Source organism: Doryrhamphus excisus, linkage group LG6 (genome assembly GCF_037039965.1).
Source record: "Doryrhamphus excisus strain RoL-2023G ecotype Guam linkage group LG6, RoL_Dexc_Guam_v1.1, whole genome shotgun sequence".
NCBI lineage: Eukaryota > Metazoa > Chordata > Actinopteri > Syngnathiformes > Syngnathidae > Doryrhamphus > Doryrhamphus excisus.
The window spans coordinates 18,808,778-18,829,624 of record NC_136362.1 but is presented as its reverse complement, the minus strand read 5'-3'; the positions used below and the strand labels follow the sequence as shown (position 1 = coordinate 18,829,624).

Here is a 20,847-nt window from a genome sequence, read left to right as displayed (position 1 = left end):
TCTAATAAAATACATCATATAAGAGCTCTATCACAAATCTGCCATTAAAAATTATTATTCCTGATTCTCTCGTAAATTTTGAATGCTAATTAAGAATCTCATTCATTGTCTGTGATCACTCTCCAATGAATGTCATTTTTGTGCAGTACTTTTTACCATTTTTACATGTATTCATTGTAATACATTATTTTAAGTTTATATTCCATAACAGGGGTGACACTGCCTAATGCCAAATAAGCCTGTCTACCTGCCCACACGCACAACCAAAACTTTAAATTATTGTTATTTATTCCACATTATTATTTATTATTTATTATTTATTATTTATTATTTATTATTTATTATTTATTATTTATTATTTATTATTTATTATTTATTATTTATTATTTATTATTTATTATTTATTATTTATTATTTATTTATTATTCTGCTGTGTTATTGTGATAAATTGTGTCAATAAAGAAAGTCTATGTCTATGTCTATGTCTATGTCTAGGGGTATCCAAACTACAGCCTGTGGGCCAAATGTGGCCCACCATCCAATTTTAACTGACCCAAATCCAAGTATAAAAATATAATTGACTATGGAACAACTGTAATGGTGACATGGTGGATATGCGTGGATATGCTTCCTTGAGGCTGAATCGGTGGGCAACGTTACTTCCCGTCGCAGCACCTTCCTCTTTATTCTTCATGTCCACGGCAAAATAATTGTTGACTGCGGTTGCACAAAATACCAGAAAACGTACAAACGTACGCCACAAATGTACAAAGAGAGACATGTTTGCTTCTGCAAACACATACTGTAAAACATGCCAACACTTGCCCACTCTGCAGTAGTTGTACCTGTAGTAATACTGTAGTAGTCATACTAGTAGCAGTAACACTGGCAAGTTGCATGCAAAAGTAACACAGTGTTTTTTATATATAAAATGCAAATCAATCAATAATTCATACATTAATATGCATTAATATCAGTGCATGGATGCTTAACACCAATGGACTAACAGTTTTTTATCAGACCACATTTTGTCATTCTTCATTAAGAATATCCATCCATTTTCTATAACGCTTATCCTCATGAGGGTCGCGGGGAATGCTGGAGCCTATCCCAGCTGTCTTTGGGCTAAAGGCGCAGTACACCCTGGATTGATCACCAGCCAATCAAAGGGCACATATACGTAGACAAACAACCATTCATACCTATAGATGATATGATATGTCACCAATTATCCTAGCATGTCTTTGGAATGTGGGAGGAAACCGGAATACCCGGAGAAAACCCACGCATGCACGGGGAGAACAATGCAAACTCCACACAGAGATGCCCAAGCATGGCCTGTGTGTGTCCTGCACACTAACCACTCACAGCACATGGTATAAATATAAATAACAATTTCCATCAAAAATGTGCCAAATAAATCTTAAAGCAATATAAGGCTATGTAAAGAGAAAAAACATTAACATTGATTTGTCTGTATTGTGTTTGAAGATACAGTAAATCGGTATATTCTGAATTATGAAGCTTTCATTTTCATTGTTGTCATCATGAACAAGCAGATTGTTTTTGTTGTTATTAAAGTGAATCATGAGAACAACATATATTTTTACGAGGCATATCCTCTGAGGCGTTCTAGTTTTTACAGCAAGTGTTTTTTTAATGACGTTACTTCTTAATTCACCATTAAGGCGTGACTAACTAGCTGGAAGATATTCAAAGTGATGGATTTATTGGGGCACTTTGCTTCATTTTAGCTACATTAAAAGTGGCATCGCTTGCTTTTTGGTGCTATTGCTTGCTTGGAGTGGCAATTGAAGATGCTATTAACCTTTCCCAATGCACAACACCAGCACGTCATTAAAATTACACACCGGCGCTGTGATTGCTTCGGACCATTTTAGCTGCTGGATTCCTTTTTCCTCCCATAAAAAAAGCTGTGGATGTGCTTCAGCTGTTGCTCATCACAATTTCATAGCAGGGCCGACACAAGGAATTGAGCGTGAAGTCTGTCTAAGACTTCACGTTATAAAATAACACAAAATAACTCCCTTCTGCATAGCTGTTTCGCAGCCCAACAATGAGGCAATGAAATGTACACACACTCCACTTATTGGGGTTCCAAGGTCAAAACTCACCAACACCGCATCCCATAATGGAGGCGCCAGATGAGCTGGGCAGCAGATGGAGAGCAATAAATGTATCACCAAATGGCATAAAAGTACATATCGATAGAGAAGATTATCACAGGGGATAAGAGCAGAGCCAACACTCTAGTCTGGGAGTGTTTGTGGAAGTGAAGCTCTACTCTCCACACAAGCACAAGTGTGCAAGAATAAGTCAGATACACTAAATTTAATCATCGAGGAAGATAACATCTAATTGAAGATGCATTCTAATTAGATTACATTAGAAAAATAGGCGTCAAAAATGTCTTATTTGTGGGAGTGCTGCTTTTGTACGTTTCACTACATCATACTGAAGCCATAAAGTATGACACATTTCATTCATGTTGTCCTGCTTTGGTCGCTACTGTTAAGCCAAGAATGAATAGAAAGTGAAATTGTACGTGTTGTTGTGGGATTTCCTGGCTGGAAATGACAAAATAATGTAACTTCATGTGTTGTTTTTTGTTGTTTCGTTGCAGTTCCTATACTGACAACTGGTGCATTTTTATATCTATCATTTATTATTGTTTCATTTGGATTGATGGTAGTTTATGTAGGCTGTATGGTAGACAAGTGGTTAGCGTGCAAGACCTGATTTCAGAGTTTGCATGTTCTCCCCGTGCATGCGTGGCTTTTACACCCAGGAATGATCGCCAGCCAATCACAGGGCACATATAGACAAACAACCATTCACACTCACATTCATACCTATGGACAATGTGGGAGGAAACTGGAGTACCCAGAGAAAACCCACGCATGCACGGGGGGAACATGCAAACACAGTGATGGCCTAGTGTGGAATTGAACCCTGCTCTCCTAGCTGTGAGGTCTGTGCGCTAACCACTCGATCACCGTGCAGCCTGTTGTTGTTATATTGATTCTTTATTTAGTTTATCTCAAACATGCTTCCCAATGCCACACTTGCACAATTCAACATGTCTGAAAGAGAGAAGGAAGAAGCATATCTTATGCAACCCAACCCCCTTATGTTTGCAGGTGCTGCTCAAAACATGAAATATTTATTTTGCAACACAAGCATTGCCGTGTTTCTATGAAATATTGGCGCAAATAAAAACATTTCTGCACATGGAGTGATCACATGACAACATAATGACATTAAGATGACGCGTGCACGTCCACACGATGCTCACCCACCAGTAACAAAAAGACAGGGTTTGCAAACACAGTGGTTCATATAATATTCTTTCAAATGTCTTTCGGCGAGCCCTCACTACTTATTTCTCTGTCACTGCTTTCTCGTCAGAAGCACACACTATTTATGTGCAGACAGCTGCTCATTTGATGATGGTTGAGTACCTGACAAGTCTTGTCATATTCGCTTTTTCAAGGCCTGTAAAATGTGCTAAGAGACATACTATATGTACATACTAATGTCCATCTACAGTCATGATGAAGTTTTATGTTAATATCTACCTATCTAGTGTAGATCTCCATCTATAGTTCTCTTCATTTCAGAAAAATGAATGGTTGAAAGTCTATTGAGAAAACACCTCCTACACACACACACACACACACACACACATATATACTGGACAAACACCTCTAACCATGACACACTGCAGCCAATTAGTGAGCTCCTCCAGGAGCAGAACTGGACACCCTGACAACACAGAACACCTTCATCTCCCAGGACGTCATTGTCATCCTCCATACACCATCATCTCCCTGTGACTGCACTTCATTAACAAGGCACGCAAAACACGTATTTATTTTTTTTATATGATCTGATAGCTTGTTAAAATAATCATCTGAGTTCACAACAGTAGCCTGAAGAAATGCTGTCCACTTTTATGAACTCTAATTGGTTCATCATTCCATAAAAATCCTTGTTGGGTGGTGTTAATGTGAGCTGACATCAAGTCTTCACAGTGACTGGGATAAGAATGTTATTTCCTGCAACAATGTTAAATTCAGACAAGCACCTGGCACAAAAAACTCACTACGTGATGTAATTATACAGTACATGGCATACAGTGCTGACGATTACTTTTTACCTCCTCCTGTGCTGCAATCTAGAAGCAATGATTTATTCATTCGCTTTTTAAGTAAAAGATCCGCAGCAACATCAGGAGGTGCTTATTAATTTTATGTACATGTGATCTCATTCTCTCTTGTGTATTAGCGCATCCATGGTACCACCTGACAGACTTTGTCACGTGACCTGTTGCCCTCTGGGAGCTCATTATCTCACCGTGACAACGCCACCGAAATCATCCATGGAACTTGACTTTCCTCACCACTTCGCGCTTTGAATGTCTCCGCTTTACTCCATCAAGGTTTTTCTTTAAAAAATATATTCATTTATATATTTATTCATGCTGTTATGTGGTTGTATACAGCCTATTATTATTCAATTTTACAATTTTTGGGCCTAAATTAAGCATTTTCATGCATAAAAATGGCTAAATTAAGTAAAATACTTATAATGCCTTGAAAAGACGCACTTAAGACACGAACAAACACGAGTCTAGCTTTTATATGCTAATACTGTATGATACAAGTGTAAAGGTGACTATAGGGTGTTATTTCATGTCTAAGGGGCTCTCATAAAGAATAAAAAAAAAGATGTTTTCCATGCTCATATTTGATTTATAAATAAAATCTTTACTTATCAGAGTCAGGTCTGGAACCAATTAACAAAGAACTTCGTATTGGTTTAAGTTTAAGTTAAGATGGAGCAGAGCTATAGAATGGATAGAATAGAATAGAATGGATCCAAACGCACGACTGATGGATGGCTTTCATTCTGGCCAGGCAGAAAATGCTGGGGAACAAACCCTGCTTAAATGCTGCACACGCAGCTTGGCCATGATGTTTTGTCACTAAGTAGCCATTGCATGACTTTCTGATGAGATTTTTGATTTTTTTTTTCTTGAGGAACGATCAAGTGGTGAATCGAATCGAAAAGTGGAGTAATGGGCTAGAAAAAATGCATTTGTCCTCAGTCTTGCTCAGATCGGATGGGAGCGCGTCCCTCTAAGTGAAATGCAGACTTCTGCTCGGATGCGTTCCACCGACGACTGCCCGTTATTCTCAGCATGTTCAAATGAATTCTTCTTCCAGCTTGTCATCCCTCAGCAGCAAGGGGAGACAGAAAAATCAAGAAATGCCTCAAATAAACAGTGAGTCACATCAATTATGTCCGCCACAGGAACGTGTGCATTAAGGCCATAAAATTCTAAATCAGGGGTCTCAAACACGCGGCCCGTGGGCCAAATGTGGCCCGCAGGACACTAGTTTGAGGCCCCCGCCTTGATATGAAAGTTTGATGTTAGTGCGGCCCGCGCAAGTTTGATATGGATGCTGTATGGTATCATGTACCCAGAAAAAAATATTACATTTGATTAATGTTCATGTTACTCCGGTTTCCTCCCACATTCCAAAAACATGCTAGGTTAATTGGCGACTCCAAATTGTCCATAGGTATGAAGGTGAGCGTGAATGGTTGTTTGTCTATATGTGCCCTGTGATTGGCTGGCGACCAGTCCAGGGTGTACCCCGCCTCCTGCCCAAAGACAGCTGGGATAGGCTCAGGCACCCCCGCGACCCTCGTGAGGAAAAAGCGGTAGAAAATGAATGAATGAATGACTAATGTTCAGGTTAAAGGTTAAATAACTGTTAATAGTTATCCTCCCTATCTGTGTGGAAGTGGTAAGTTTTTGGCTATTTAAGTTTAAAGGAAATAACTTGAAGGCTACCGTTTAGGTCGCTAGCTCTCTAGTTTGCGAGTTAGCATGTGTCTCAAGACCCTGCAGTTGCGCAATATGTTGTAAATAAAAAGAGTATAAATGTGACTATAGTCGTGTTTTGTCATGTCTACAGGGCTCTAATAATGCTTTGTTCATTTTAATCTGAAAAAATAATTTGTCTACCCACCAACTATATGTGGTTTCTTAATTTTTAATTATTTGCCGTTTTATTATTATTATATTTATTTATTACTGATTGATTGATTTTCTTTATTCTTGATCTTATTTTGTGTAGAAAAATAAAAATTAAGATATTTGAGAACAGTGGAATGTTTTATCATCATCATTAATGTCTTTTCTTGTAGAAAATCGGAACCTAAGCAAAGTTTATTCATTTTTCTGTTTTTAATAAATGCGTTTTTTTTTTTTTTTTGAAAACCTGATGCGGCCCAGCCTCGCCCAGACCCTAGCTCCAGGGGCCCCCAGGTAAATTGAGTTTGAGACCCCTGTACTAAATCCATTTTTTTCACAATATCGAGTGATGCATGTATTAACTCTTTTCAATTGGAGGTCCGAGTGCCAACTGCGGCCCACAGATGATACCAGACTGGCCAGAAAAAATTGCAGCATCTTTTTGTAGTCTTTAAATCAGAGAGACCACACTTCCTTCATGACTATATTGGTTTCTCTGTTTAATAGACAATCTATGGTCATGAGCAGGACAATCAATCACTCATCCACACTTTTTACCAAGCATGAGCCTTAGTAGAGAGCCCTCGGTATAAACATGCATACATTACGGATAATGTATTTTTGCCGGATACATCTCATCACTATCCGTATTCATGTTTAAGGAAAATGCTCATTATGTATTCACGCTTCACACTCTGAGATTGGCCAGTCGGACACAGCGGCCGCCTCTCCCTGGACCGACTCTGCAAGTGGCAGCCAGCAGTGCCTCATTAATGTACACACTGCAATGAGTTGAAAACAGCTATAGCCTACCCTTTGTTAGGTTTTCTTCAGCTTGCCTCTATTTTGACACAAAATAACTCAATTGGGGTAGCATGACCGCATTTTCTCCTTGAAATGTGTTTTTGTCTTATTCCATGAAGTCATCATAAAACAGGTGTGCTACCTACAATATAAGAATTTTGTTAACTTAGCAGGACACAGACAGTGGTAACGGTAACCTGCATTAGTGACCACAAAATTAGGTGCACTTGCACAGTAGCACAAGAGCAGCATCAAGCATTCAGCATGTATGACTGACATAAGCTTGCTAAAATATTACACCCCTCTCAATATGTTGCAGTATGCACCTCGCAATCTTAAACTTGTTTCATAATGTACATGATGCATTCACAAGACAGCGGGTCACTTACAGTGTTTTTTTTTTGTCTGCTTGCTTCGGCTGGTGATATACAGTCACTTGGAAAACTGCTTATAGTATTGAATGTGGTGTTTTTGTCATGAATCATCAATCATCATAAATCATCAACTTCACAGCTCATTAAAAAGAAAGAATAAAGTCACAGTTCACATATAGCTGAGTAATAAGCAATACATATAGCAACTTCTGATCAATCCATGTCAATTTCAGACTAAAAATAACAGATCTAAGCCACTCCACTGTCTGCTTAAACCACACCCACTTTTGGTTTATGCCCCGCCCACTCTGAGTACAGATACGGTAGAAATCATTTAGATGGGTGAAGAAATACATACACAGATAATAGTGTACTTGCTCGTCCCTAATTTTTTTTTTTTTTTTACCAACAAGTGATCTTCCTCATACATAAACAATCTTTGACTGTTGGCATTGCTAGATTGCAACCACATCACCAAGTGGCAGTTTGCCTCACTTCCTGTGTTCAGATGGTATGCTGGAGCCTATCCCAGCTGACTTTGGGCAAGAGGCAGGGTACACCCTGGACTGGTCGTCAGCCAATCACAGCACAATTCCTTGTGGTGCCTCAGTTTAACAGCACATTGTGACTCAATGCTCAATGTTAAAGCCAACACAGTAAAATGTGACCATGAAGCTTGGCGGGTGCAGCAGGTGCTCGTGAGGTAAAAGTGTCCTTGAGCAAGACACAAAACACTGAGCAGCTCTCTGTAGAATAATGAAGGCCACCTCCATCAATGCCTGCTCCGGTCGGCCCTCAGAATTGAGTGGGAAATTGTACAAAGGTTTAAGAGTATATAAAGCCCTGCAAGCATGCACATCAAGGAGTAACACGCCCTATTTTTGGTTAGAAGATTGGGGGATATTATATTGAGAATAATCATTTTTTTACATGTATGTATATTATTAGTTGTCTAATGGGTCACTTTGTCTGTTTCCACAAAGTCCAAGCCATAAATTTAGGGGGTCGTTGTCGTTGTGTAGAGTCGGCCCCGGTTGGCATCATACTTTCAGCTGATTCAGGTTCATTTTGAAGCTCCACTTAGAACCCCCTTAAGATCCAACAGTGCAAAATGTAACTTCTAGCTATTTTTACCAGTAGGGTATATAATTGGTGAGTGATTGTGTCGGTGTTGGTCCCAATTGGAGGCAGGAAGGCTAAGCCTATCCCAGCTAATTTAAGGTAAACGGACTGGTCAATCACAGTCATAAATTGTGAAGATGACATTGAGCCGAAACCAAACCCCAGCCAGCTGTAAGTGTCATCTACGTGAACTACTACACAAGCACAATGTGTAACATACAGAGACACGCAGCCCACAGCCAGTTCCTCATTTTAAGAGATGAAATGGCCCTCGGTGAGCTAATGCTGGCGTTTCAACCATTGGACGTCAAAAGACTAGACTTCAAAGCGGATGATGCCAGGTCTTTGTACAAGTTCTGATGAGGCATTTTGTCTTGTGCGCTGTCAGCCATCTTGTCAGTCAGGCCTAATGACTCCTGTCACTCAGGGATGTAAGTGTCAAACCCAGTCAATGGCTGCACCCAGTCGTCCTCCCATGATTGAATAATAACCACAGTAGACTACAAATGTAGCCATTTTTGCACAGAAACAACACTTAAGTTCAGCCAAAAGGTGGAAGAATCTACAGCCACTACATACTGCATGGACATAACATCCTTTTCTTTGTTTTGCGTAAGAGAAAAGATGGCGGAGGAGGAGAATGAAGATGTCTTCATATGTGTCAGCTGTGATGAAAGGAAGGGCGAATGACTGAAGACAAGAGGTGGACAGGAGAGGAGGAGATAAGAGGTTGTGAAAGAGTGTGCATAATTCATCCCATGCTGACACATCACAACCTGTGATTCATCTGGAGAAGGGCATCAAGTCAAGTCACCGTCTCCGCATCTCTCAGCCTTCACTCTTGTGCGCACGTGTGTCTGAACACACACACACGCAACCATCATGGCAAACGGCCACCTGGATTTAAAAATGGATGCTCGTGTGTCTGGAGGCCAGGAAAAAAAATCTTTGGTTGCAATATTAAACACCTACGTAAGCTACCTACGTAAGCGAGGTGACAAGATGTGGTGTTTATTATTGTAGTTTGCAGTGCTATTAATAATTATATTTTGATTATAATGACTTGAATCTTTCTTTACTATCTGTCTTTCTTAATTGATTTCAGACATGCATACAATGTTACATTAATGTGCATCACATATATACATATACAATATACACTTCATTGCTACCCATGTCTGAAGCAGAAAGAAGCAAAGCTTATTAAATCATAATATTACAAATTATTTTAATATGTATTTATTTATTATTATTTATTGTTATAATTTTGTTGGTTACGTGATATCTTAACTTTTTCCCTCCAAACTAATTTTCCAAAAATTACAACTTTATTCCTTTTTTGGGCGGCTAATATTTAACAAAATTAATTATTGTTTTCTCCATTTCTGTTTTTTTGATTTTCCAACCACATTATAGAGCTTATTTTACTTTTTTTCCTTGTATATTTTTTCTTGTGATTATGATTTTATTAATATCAATATCAATATCAATATCAATATTAATATTTTCACTTTAGCCTTGGGACAATATAACCTTTTCAGCAACCACATTTTTTTTTAATTACAACTTTATTCAATGCTTTGTTTTTTGTTTGAAATATTTATCTTAATATTTTGACTGGTGGCACGGCGGTCGAGTGGTTAGCACGCAGACCTCACAGCTAGGAGACCAGGGTTCAATTCCACCCTTGGCCATCTCTGTGTGGAGTTTGCATGTTCTCCCCGTGCGTGCGTGGGTTTTCTCCGGGTACTCCGGTTTCCTCCCACATTCCAAAAACATGCTAGGTTAATTGGCGACTCCAAATTGTCCATAGGTATGAATGTGAGTGTGAATGGTTGTTTGTCTATATGTGCCCTGTGATTGGCTGGCGACCAGTCCAGGGTGTACCCTGCCTCTCGCCCGAAGACAGCTGGGATAGGCTCCAGCACCCCCCGCGACCCTCGTGAGGAAAAGCGGTAGAAAATGAATGAATGAATGAATGAATATTTTGACTTTATTTTTGTAAAATCACTACCAATTTTCCTTCATTTTTATTTTCTTGTTAAATTATATGTTTAGAATGGCCCGCATGCCAGGCTTTGGACACCCCTGCTTTAGAGTGTTGAGTCAAATCACCACAAAATCTTGTAAATGTCTGTAGAATTTGAGTAATGTTGGTTGAAAAACATGGCTCCAGAATATTTGCCAGAATATTATTAATAATCTGCACCATAACAGGGTTCATTGTGAATGCCATCTGCATTGTTTTGAGGAAAGAACGAGCAGAGCACACATAAGCACACACTTTCAAATATCCTGTGAAGGTCAATTAACGAATCGAGCCTTTGACACCAACCAGTTTCCTGTCTTTGTGCGGTACAGGTGACTATGCTCTTAGCATCAATGTTTTCATTCCTTTCAGGCAGAGGTTATGACAAAACGCCAGATTGGGCACGATACAGTATGTAAGACACAGGAGAAGCAAGCAATGCTATCCAGTGAGAATGTGGGTAATAAGACTTCAATGAGGGCCTTTTCACGTGAAACCAAAGCGGCTCCGCTGGGAGTGCGTGTCATTTGGCATATTCAAGACTGGATGGATCTTAAAGTGGTGTATGCTTGAGAGAGGCGGGAAAACCACTGAGGCCCACAGTTGAACCCTGTGAAATGCTATTTGAAGGAATACGCGCCATGAGTGATTTCATAGCGCTCCTGACACAGAGCTAAAGTGAATATCTGTGAGACCCAGCATCTCTGAGCTCTTGGAGGAGGCATTTCCCGACTAAAGAAGTACATAATAGACCAGGGGTGCCCAAACTTTTCCACCAAGGGCTGCACACTGGTAGCATTTAAACAGAAGAATCGAACATGAATTGCTGAAATATAGAAAATGGGTAGAGGATCCTACTCCTTTTTCAAACGTGCTGAATTGTGATGTTAAATAAATGCAAATTTCCACATCTCAGTCTCTCTTATTAGAAGGCAGTTGTTAGAGGAGCTGGGATGAGGATGGAAAACAACCTAAAGAAAATAATTCATGTGTAAAAAATGACAGATTAAAATAATTAGATGTGGAAATGGTCTGGAACAATAACCAGCAAACACACAATGCCTGGGGTAAACTGTCCCATCTGTATGTCGGAAAAGACTCCCTTGGGTTCACCAGGATAGCACGATTCAGTCTGCTGTACACATAAAGCAGAACCACAAAAAAAAACACAATAGGCACACTAAAGTTGCATAAAAAAGAAGTGAAGTAAAATATTTACTGGATATAGAAATCATGAAGTGACACTCAGCAGCTTGCATGTGTGTGTGTGTGTGTTGGCTGAAAACACAAGTGTGTGTAATTATAGACGTACAGGAGTTCCGTGGACACGACACCGGTATTATACACGCAGGTGGTCTTATTTTAAGCACACCCTGACAGCAGCAGATGCAGCAGCTAGTCTATTGTCTAGAAAACAGTCTGCTTAAATAAGTCCATCCACTTTGCCACCTGGTGCCAAACACACACACACACACACACCACACATATTAATGACTTCATTATGAGCACAATAGCACAAATGGATTAATAATAGACATATCTCTTGAAAAGTGTTGACATTAAAATAACTTCAATTCCACATTCTTAAATGTATATAAATATACTGTTTTTAATATATACATGATGTAAGAATGGTCATAAAAGGAGGTTGTCTTGCACAAATGAACAAAGGATGCTCCTGTGTGCACCGTCCCTCGTGCAGCCCAGCCAACAATAAGCACAGTGGGGAGAATGGGGGTGGGATAGAGAGGGACGAGCTCCACAGTGCCATCCAGTCTCACCCAGACTGGGAAGACCACCATGCATACTGTGTATAACATCATCCTCTGCTGGTAACACTGCAAACCACGAATAAAGAAAGCATTTGGGTGGGGGCGCTCACCTTGGTAGGAAGTGCGCCGTCTTCTTCTTCTATGCCGTCTGCGAGATTCATGTGGGTGGATTTGCAGCTGGAAGCTTCCACGGCTGGAGTGTAATCCAGTGGCAGCAGAGCTCCACTCAAAAAGGAGGGTCTGCCTTAAAAAGGTGGATGCATGTCACACCGTCCTGCGTGTCCTCCTCTTACGCTCCTGCTGTGCCTCACCGATGCCTTCTGTGGGCAGAGGGTGGCCGGTCGGGCGGCTTCGGATACTGAAGCTGGTTGATGTCATTGATAGCTGTCTTCTCCCTTAATGCCCTCCTCCTCCTCCTCCTCCTCCTCCCCCTCCCAACTGTCTTCTTCCTCTCACACACAGGAGCTCTTCCCCTCCCCCCTTACGTATGACGTGATGCACGAGAGGTCTCCAATAGCAACCGTATCCCCCATCACACCCATTACCAGCTGGCTCCCCATCGCCTCCTCTATACTGGACTGACCCTGACTCTTTTTTTCCCACAAAAGAGGGAGAATTTCTCTGCACTTTTCTCTGGGCAAAACCTGCAGAAAAACATATCGGAGCACATGGTATGATATAGTGTAATATAGTGTGATAAGAATGCTCAATATCAGGAATTAGCAGGAAACAAATTAGAATATTACAAAAGGATATTTTTAAAAAGCAATGTAGACTCCTCAATATCGTCATTTCTATGCACTCGATATAAATAGTTTATTTTTGCATGAATTACGGCATAATTACGGCATGACATGGATGGCTGTGGCATCGCTCAGGTGTAACAAAAGCCCTCGTTGCTTTGATAGCGGGCGTCAGGTCATCTGCAATGCTGGGTCTGGTGTCCTTATCATCCTCTTGACAATAACATATCAGGCCAGTTTGTTGACCAGTCAAGCACAGTAACACCGTGGTCACTGAACCACATTTCTGTACCTTTTACAGTGTGAGCATGTGCCAAGACCTGCTGGAAAATTAAATCCATATCTCCACAGAGCATGAAGTCGTAGGTTTGACCGTGGACTTCAGAAAACAGTGAACCGACGCCAGTAAATGCCATGACAGTGGTAATCATCACTAACTGTGAAAACTTCACAGTGTAGATTCTGTGCCTCTCCACTCTTCTTCCAGACACTCGGACCATGATTTCCAAATGAAATGATGACTTTGGACCACTCAGCAACAGTCCGGTTCTTTTTCTCCACAGCACAGTTGCAGTTCTCTGCTTCAGGCGTGACTTAAGAAATGTGACATTTGTAGGTATTGCTTGACAATCCTTTCAAGGTTGCAATTATTTATCCTTTTGGTGCACTTTAACCCGCCACTTAACTTTTGATGCTTGGATACAACACTTTGAACAACCAGATTCTGCTGCAATGACCTTTTGTAGCTTCCTCTCCTTGCGGAGGGTTCCAATGAATTCTGGACATCTGTCAAGTCAGCAGTCTTCTCTGTGATTTTGTAGCCTACTGACCCAGACTGAGAAACAATTGATATATAAAGTATTGTTTTGTATATAAAAGTACACCAATGACTGAGCCTGCAGGGGGTCAGTTAAGCCACAAACCAAAAGTAATTTTATAGTATCATATGTATAGCTTAAAATGCACTGAAAATATGTTTTGTTGAATGAACATCATTTCATTGTTGTACGTGGTTGCACAAAAATATTCTATTTGAAACTAGATACTTTTATTATGTTGACTGAACTTGAAAATGATATTATGTAACTGCTCAATTAGTAGGTTTTACAAACATTTTATTTAAATCAAACCCATGTTAAATGTACTTAAATACACTAAGTATGCTTTTTAAAATGTTTTGTGCACTTTCAAATCAATTAAATTCTCTAAATACCATCCATTTTTATTAAGTTGATTAGAATTGAATATTTTCAGCTAACATACATCATATAGAAGCACAAAATGTGTATGCATAAAACAATTCTAAATGCATATAAATTAAAGAGATAAATGAAAATTTAAGGATAGTTTTACCTTCATTGAAGACACAATGTGGCAGCGAGATCAACACAGTCTTGTTTTGCTGTCAGTTACTACTTGAATTGAACATATTGGGTTTGTCAACTTCTTTTTCAAATGCTGGTACTTGGAGCTTTCTTTGGCTCAATTTTAAGTTATTTTCCAACAATGATTAATGATGAATAACTGATGGTAAAGCCCTAAGGGGAGTTCTTTGGTAATGACCGTGCATTAAAAAAAGGTAACCATAAATATTAATTTATCATTTATATGCATTTCCAATTTCAGCATGTAAAATTAGAATTGTAAAACTATAAAAATGATTTTTGCGCAAACAATTTTGGATTTTGCCATTGTTGTTACATAGTCATTACATAAAAGACACACGACTATGTTGGGCTGTGTATGATGTTTTACCACATCATTTAGGAAATCATTACTTCTAATTTAACAATGCAGCTGCTGTTTAGTAAATACGGATTTAAAAAATAATACATTTGGAAGAGCTGTTGTAGCACCATATAATTTTATTAGTTTTTAATTAAAAACTAAAGCAAATGTTAATGGTTTGGCCTAAAATATAATTTAGGGGTGACAAAAAAGGCTATCTCTGCTTATTTGAGGTTGAGGGTTGAATATAGGTCACCAGAAAGAAGCTTTGTACATCACAGTCACGTCTAAATACAGACAAAAATCATACTCTAGTACAAGTGATTGTTCTGTTTAAAAAAACACGTCATCTTGCTTTGAGCGAGGAAAAATATTAACTGAGCCAATTGTGATGTGATATAATGTATGATGAGCCTATTGTTTGGAATAAGGCATAGCTAAATATAATGCTTTGATAAGTGCGACATCTAGTGGACAAATGTTATACCTACATTTCACTGACACTTAAATTACATTACAATGTTTCATAGAAGTGGCGTAATTCATATTTTAACACGGTCTAAATGTCATGATGAGCACAACCACCTATTCACTCCAGGGAGTGTCAGAGATCTTGTGTTTTAACAAAAGCGTGTACACCATCTGGTGCCAACAGGACACACAGACTATTTACCTGAACAACCATAATGGGAATTTATTTAAAAAAAGATTAACACGCTTTTTAACTTTCTGGACCAAATGAGTTGACAGTGTTGTTCATCCTGAGTCAGTAATAGGCATCTATGTCACCAGTCAACCCGTGACCTGCCTGAGTGACAAGTGTGACAATATTCCCATTTTCAGAGTTGATGCGAGGGCAAAAGATCCCTAAAATTAGAAGAGCAAACACCCCGTCTCTCCAGCTGCCCTGCAGCAGTGAAACTCTTTCCACGCTATTTATACTGTGAGCACACGACTTAGAAAGATCATGTTTCTGTTATTCTTTATTTCTGTATGCCCACAGTTTAAGTGAGCAGGCTGAAGCTTTTTGGTAAAGCTATGACACGCACTTGAATTGAGTTTCTAATGTTCTTATAAGACAAACATTTTGGCCATATGATGTTGTGCGCCGGCTGCGGAGTGGTTAGTGCACAGGCCACACAGCTAGGAGACCCGAATTCAATTCCACCCTCTGCCATCTCTGTGCGGAGTTTGCATGTGTGGGTTTTCTCCGGGTACTCCTCTTTCCTACCACATTTCCAAAAACCTGTATGTTGGGTTAATTGGCGACTTGTGAGTGTGACTGGTTGTTTGTCTATTTGTGCCGTGTGATTGGCTGGCGACCAGTCCAGGGTGTACCCCGCTTATTGCCCGAAGACAGCTGGGATAGGCTCCAGCAAGCCCGCGACCCTCATGAGATTAAGCGGTAGAAAATGAATGAATGAATGAATGTTGTGCGACAAGCATTTTCCTGCTGACACACACACACACACACACACACAACGGTCATCCCAGCGCTGAAACAAACCAGCAGAGAAAGAGGAAGACAATGACACTTCAAAGCCTGAATGTAAGTTGTCCATTTCAAGCATCTGTATTTAATGTGGTGGTGCTTACAACATAAACACATAGCAAATATTCAACACCACACAAAAGAGAAACTATTTAAAGTAAGACTAAGATGCGAAGTGGCCACGAAGCCATCAATTCCAAAAGTGGATTTTGAGAAGAAGTTGTAAAATGTCTTCGTGTTTTTGGATGGCCACATGTATGGTTTGGACGTTAAGGCATTTCAGAGAAACATTTGGAATCAGAAGATGTAAATTAGTTGTCTACAAAGCATCTCCGATGTCAAAGAAGCAAATGAGAAGTAACATTAAGTCCAATTTGTTCACAGTGATACTTTGCTTCAGTAACTTGACAGCCTGATATCAGTGTAAAAATTTAAATGTAGTCTCTCAAAATAACCTGAGGAATCCCCTGTCTCAAAAGTAACTTTTAAGCTTTGGGTCTATATCAAAGTTAGAATAGTGGCTTCTCATCACAAAGGAAACAACAAGTCCTTTTGTTGATATTTGGCACAGTACCCTTAACCAATTCCCAAGCAGACAAAACATGTCAACCAACCAACAACAAGAAATACAAGCAAGCAGGGCTGGTTGGGTTTGTTGAATCATTAATGGTGAATACTTTGGACAAGCAATCACATCAAATTGTGTTTTTCATGCATCATATATGACCTGATGTTGTTGGTTACTACATACAACTAAATACAAGCATACTGTAACTTTTGGAAGGTGTCCATTCTAAATGCTGAACTATGGTGGGATCAAAGTACAGTCAAACCTCAGTTTTCGAATGCCCCCATTTTCTGCAAATATTTTTCCTTGGTGGTTCTTGTACACAGTCTCAATTATCGTACAATATTACATGTAGAATAGAAAAAGTAGTCCTTTAACAGACTGTTGTATTTTTACGTATTGGTATGTTCAATCTTGTGGTTTTAATAAAGATTGCTTGCTTATTTAAACCACCTTGGATCACAGACACAAATCAAATCAAAAAATCAAATCAAATTTCGCAGTAATTACACAATACTAAGATATCCAGTAAGGCACACTCATTTGGAAGAATAAAATGAGTTCTTACACAAATCCCTTGGACATCCTGGCAAAAATATATTCAAGGAAGCTGATATTGTGAAAATGCGCCAACGAACAAAGATGTCGAGAAGCGGTTGTTGGTGTGCATTCCATCCATTCTCTCCCACCTCCTTCACCAGCTACAATCCTTGATGTTAAATGTTCATTACATTCATCATAATTTCAATTTTAATAGTTTTCTGAATGTAGAATTTTAATTATTCTTAATCAAATGTGTGTGTATGTGTAAAAGATTTACATTATTTCCTAAGGAAAAAAATAATTGTTTTTTGCTGGACCTTTTGGAACAAAATAACGAAAACCGAGGTACCACTGTCATGGTTCCACGAGTGAAGCAAGCAGAGCTTAAAAGACAAAGCGACGTACGAGGTCAAGAGAAAGAGTAATATAGTCAGGGGTCAGTGATGGAGGTCAGTGCAGCTCAATGAAAGCTTCCATCTCCTCAGAGACGAGTCCCCTGTAAGGAAGCCTGTTCTTTTCGACTGCACGAGCTGCCAGGCACTGAAGAGTGATGTAGTTGAGAGGGAAGAGAGCCGGGTGTCCAATATTGTGCTCATCTAACAGCTCATAGGCCGTCTTCCTCTGTGCATTGGTGGCGTCAAAGTGAGCCCCGGCTTTCATGAGAAGCGCCATGATCTCTGGGCAGCCATTGCAGGCAGCGATGTGCAGTGGAGTGTTGTTCTCACAGTCCCTTGAGTCGACATCAGCGCCGCACTCCAGGAGCACTGATGCCACCACCTGAGAGGGGAAGCGGCCGACGGGGTAGCGTCCCACGGACGTGGTCTCCTTATCCACAGCCATGTGAAGCGGCGAGAAGCCGGAACGACCGCGAGGATTCAGCTTCAATAGGCGGTAGACCGTGTGTTTCTTTTGGTGCTCCTGCTCGGGGTTGCACTCCAGCTTCTCCAGTAGAAAGATGAGGTGGAGGATGATGGCGAGTGCCTTGGTGAACTGAGGAGCCTCCGGTGGGTTGTCCCTCTGCGCCACAGCTCGCTCTACCTCTCGCACGCTTTTACCCAACACAGTCATCAAATCGTGGAAGGTGATGCGTGTGGACAGGGTGCCTTTTGCACGGTCTTGTAGGACAAAGGAGAAGAGCTCTGCAAAGGACAGGAAACTTGAGGCGGTCATGGGGCTGAGTGGGTCCAGGTTGCTCTGCTGCATATCTAAAGCGTATTTCCACAGGCTGATGCATCTTTCAAAATTGCCAGAGTCGGCGTACACAGCTCCTCTGTAGCGGATGTAATACGAGGTGTCTGGGTGAGATGGACCCAGGATGCGCTCACGAACCAACAAGGCCTGCATCCTCATCTCATCAGGGTCTGTGATCAGAGCCTCCAGTTCCTCTGCACTGTTCACCTCCTGTGCACAGCCATAGGCAGGAATGGGGGGCCCAGGTGGGGGCTTGGTCAAGCAGCCAGCTTTATCCCCTGGCTGCCTCAACTCCATAGCACGTCTCCAGTACTTCATCGCTCCCAACAGATCCCTCTTCTTGTCTACAAAGGTGGCCCCAAGGAGTTCAAGGGCATCGATTCGCTCTTCTCTGGAAGTACGGGGCTGGTGGGCGAGATACTCCACAATGTTGGTGTGTCCTGTAACACTTGCAGCTAGGAGTGGTGTCATTCCATAACCATCTCTCTCCATGCGGGCGTTGCACTTGAGCAACATCTTCATGATGTCCAGGCTCCCAGACTCTGCACAGTCGTGGAGGGCGGTGTTCCCTTTGACACTCTTGCGGTTGACATCAGCCCCACGGTCCAGTAGGAACTTAGCTATCTCCTTGTGGCCCTTGTAGCAAGAAATCATAAGGCAGGTGTGGCCGTGCCTGTTGGCCACCTCCATGTCAGCTCTATGCTCCACCAGGTAGCGGACGATTTCCAAGTGACCATCGAAGCAGGCAGCCCGGAGCGGAGTGGAGTTAGTTAGTGTTGCGTTGTTCACAGAGGCGCCATGTTTTAAAAGCGTTTTAACCACCAGGAGGTGGCCGGCTGCCGAAGCCGCCCACAGCGGCGGAGCTCCTTCGATAGTCTCGCCATCAAAGTTCACCGAGCCCCCGAGTTCAACATTGGCCTTACAGTGTACAAGGAGATAGTCTACAACCTCTAAATGTCCATATCGCGATGCAACCAAGAGAGGGGTGCCTCCCTGTGTTTTCTCCTCGGCTAAAGCTTCAAGCTCTTGGGGAGTTTTGTTGCTCAGCAACTTCTGGATAAGTTTCAGCTTACCATCTCTGGCCGCGTTGAACACCGCCGTCGTTATATCCATTGTTAAAGGCTCCGTTTTGCCTCACTTGACATCAACCCCATAACCACTTGTTTACCACCTAACAGGTAAAGGTGGCTTTAACAAGCTCGGACAAGCGACCTTAGTTCGGGTTTGTGTTCTAGCGCTCATCTTTCTTCCATTTTGAAGGTGCTGTCAAGATGGCGATTGTGTTGCATGACAGGTCTGTGTTTACGATAGATACAAGGCATTATGGGGGATGGAGTTGTAAGCTTTGGCTTTGGCAGGCTTTTTCGTCACTTTTAAACTACATATCCCATACTGCATTGGAATTAAATGACCTACCAGCTGATGGCTTCCTTTGATATTTATTTACAGCGCACCCCAACGAATGACGTCATGCCTGCAGCTTTAACAGTTTACAAACACTTTGAAGTGCTCACTGTGACTGTCAACCAATAACACACGAATATGCCTTTATAGTTATTTTTTTTATTCTTTATGTGTATGTATGTATTATGTGTTGGCCTAATTCATGTGATCTGAATTTTGCATATCTTTATATAAAATAAATAAATAAGATATTGCATGAGAATGCTTAGTCAGAATGAAGAACTGAAGGAAAAACAGAAATGAACGGGAAAGGCATGGGTGTCGAAAATAGTATTAGTAATAGCATTTAGGCCAAAAAAAGCGAGCTAGCATTATTGACATGGTATTGACTATTATTATTAACATGGCAGTGCAAGTGCACATGTTAATACTTAACTAGCATGTTAAAAAATGCTACTATGCTAATGTTAGCATGATAGCGCTAACACCCAACATGATAGCACTAAGCGTTTATACAAATTTCTACTCATGAAACCAAATGGCTAAAATGTTACTATGCTAATGTCAGCATGCAGAACCTAGCATGATAGCGCTGAGTGTTAATGAAAATGTTGAAAGTTAGTGTAATGGATGCCAGCCAGTGCGGATGTGCAAGTGTATGTTGGTAACCTCACTCCGCCTTAAAGAGCTGCGCTGTATTTCCGACTGACAGTTCGGGTTCTGGCCGAGCAGTCAGCGTGGTCAACTCTCAAAGAGCCTGCGTTCGAGCCTCTGTGCGAGCAGTGTGAAACAGTCGGGTTACATTAGCATGCTAGCACTTAATATGATAGCACAAAGTGTTTCTACTCATAAAAACAACTTAAAATGTTACTATGCCAACGTTAGCCTAAACTACTCATAAAAATGGCAGAGTGGCATGATTTCTTGGTGGAATGGTTGGAATTGGTTGAGAAATGTGTGAATGGGGGAAGGTTGAAAAATTTCCCATTTATTTTCAATGGGAAAAATGT

The 20,847-nt window shown here is 40.7% G+C and overlaps 2 protein-coding genes across 7 annotated transcripts in view; both read right to left on the bottom strand.

Annotated features, from left to right (window-relative positions):
• Positions 1-12,585, bottom strand: part of ptprsb (protein tyrosine phosphatase receptor type Sb) — a 92,842-nt gene extending 80,257 nt beyond the window's left edge. For 4 of the 6 annotated variants that reach the window (XM_078791603.1, XM_078791604.1, XM_058069090.2 and 1 more), the window contains exon 1: positions 12,279-12,585. The gene's annotated coding sequence lies outside the window, so the exon portion shown is untranslated. The remainder of the gene's footprint in view (positions 1-12,278) is intronic. The other 2 variants (XM_078791606.1, XM_078791607.1) reach the window with 1 other exon arrangement.
• A 3,602-nt stretch (positions 12,586-16,187) lies between these two features.
• Positions 16,188-19,766, bottom strand: fem1a (fem-1 homolog a). Its single transcript, XM_058068822.2, has one exon. The coding sequence runs from the start codon at positions 19,544-19,546 to the stop codon at positions 17,693-17,695; it is 1,854 nt and encodes a 617-aa protein (XP_057924805.1). The 5' UTR covers positions 19,547-19,766; the 3' UTR covers positions 16,188-17,692.
• Positions 19,767-20,847: the final 1,081 nt, after the last annotated feature.

What these genes read in the sequence shown, in the direction of transcription:
- fem1a (XM_058068822.2), bottom strand. Translation starts at nt 19,546, where the DNA reads ATGGATATAACGACGGCGGTGTTCAACGCGGCCAGAGATGGTAAGCTG.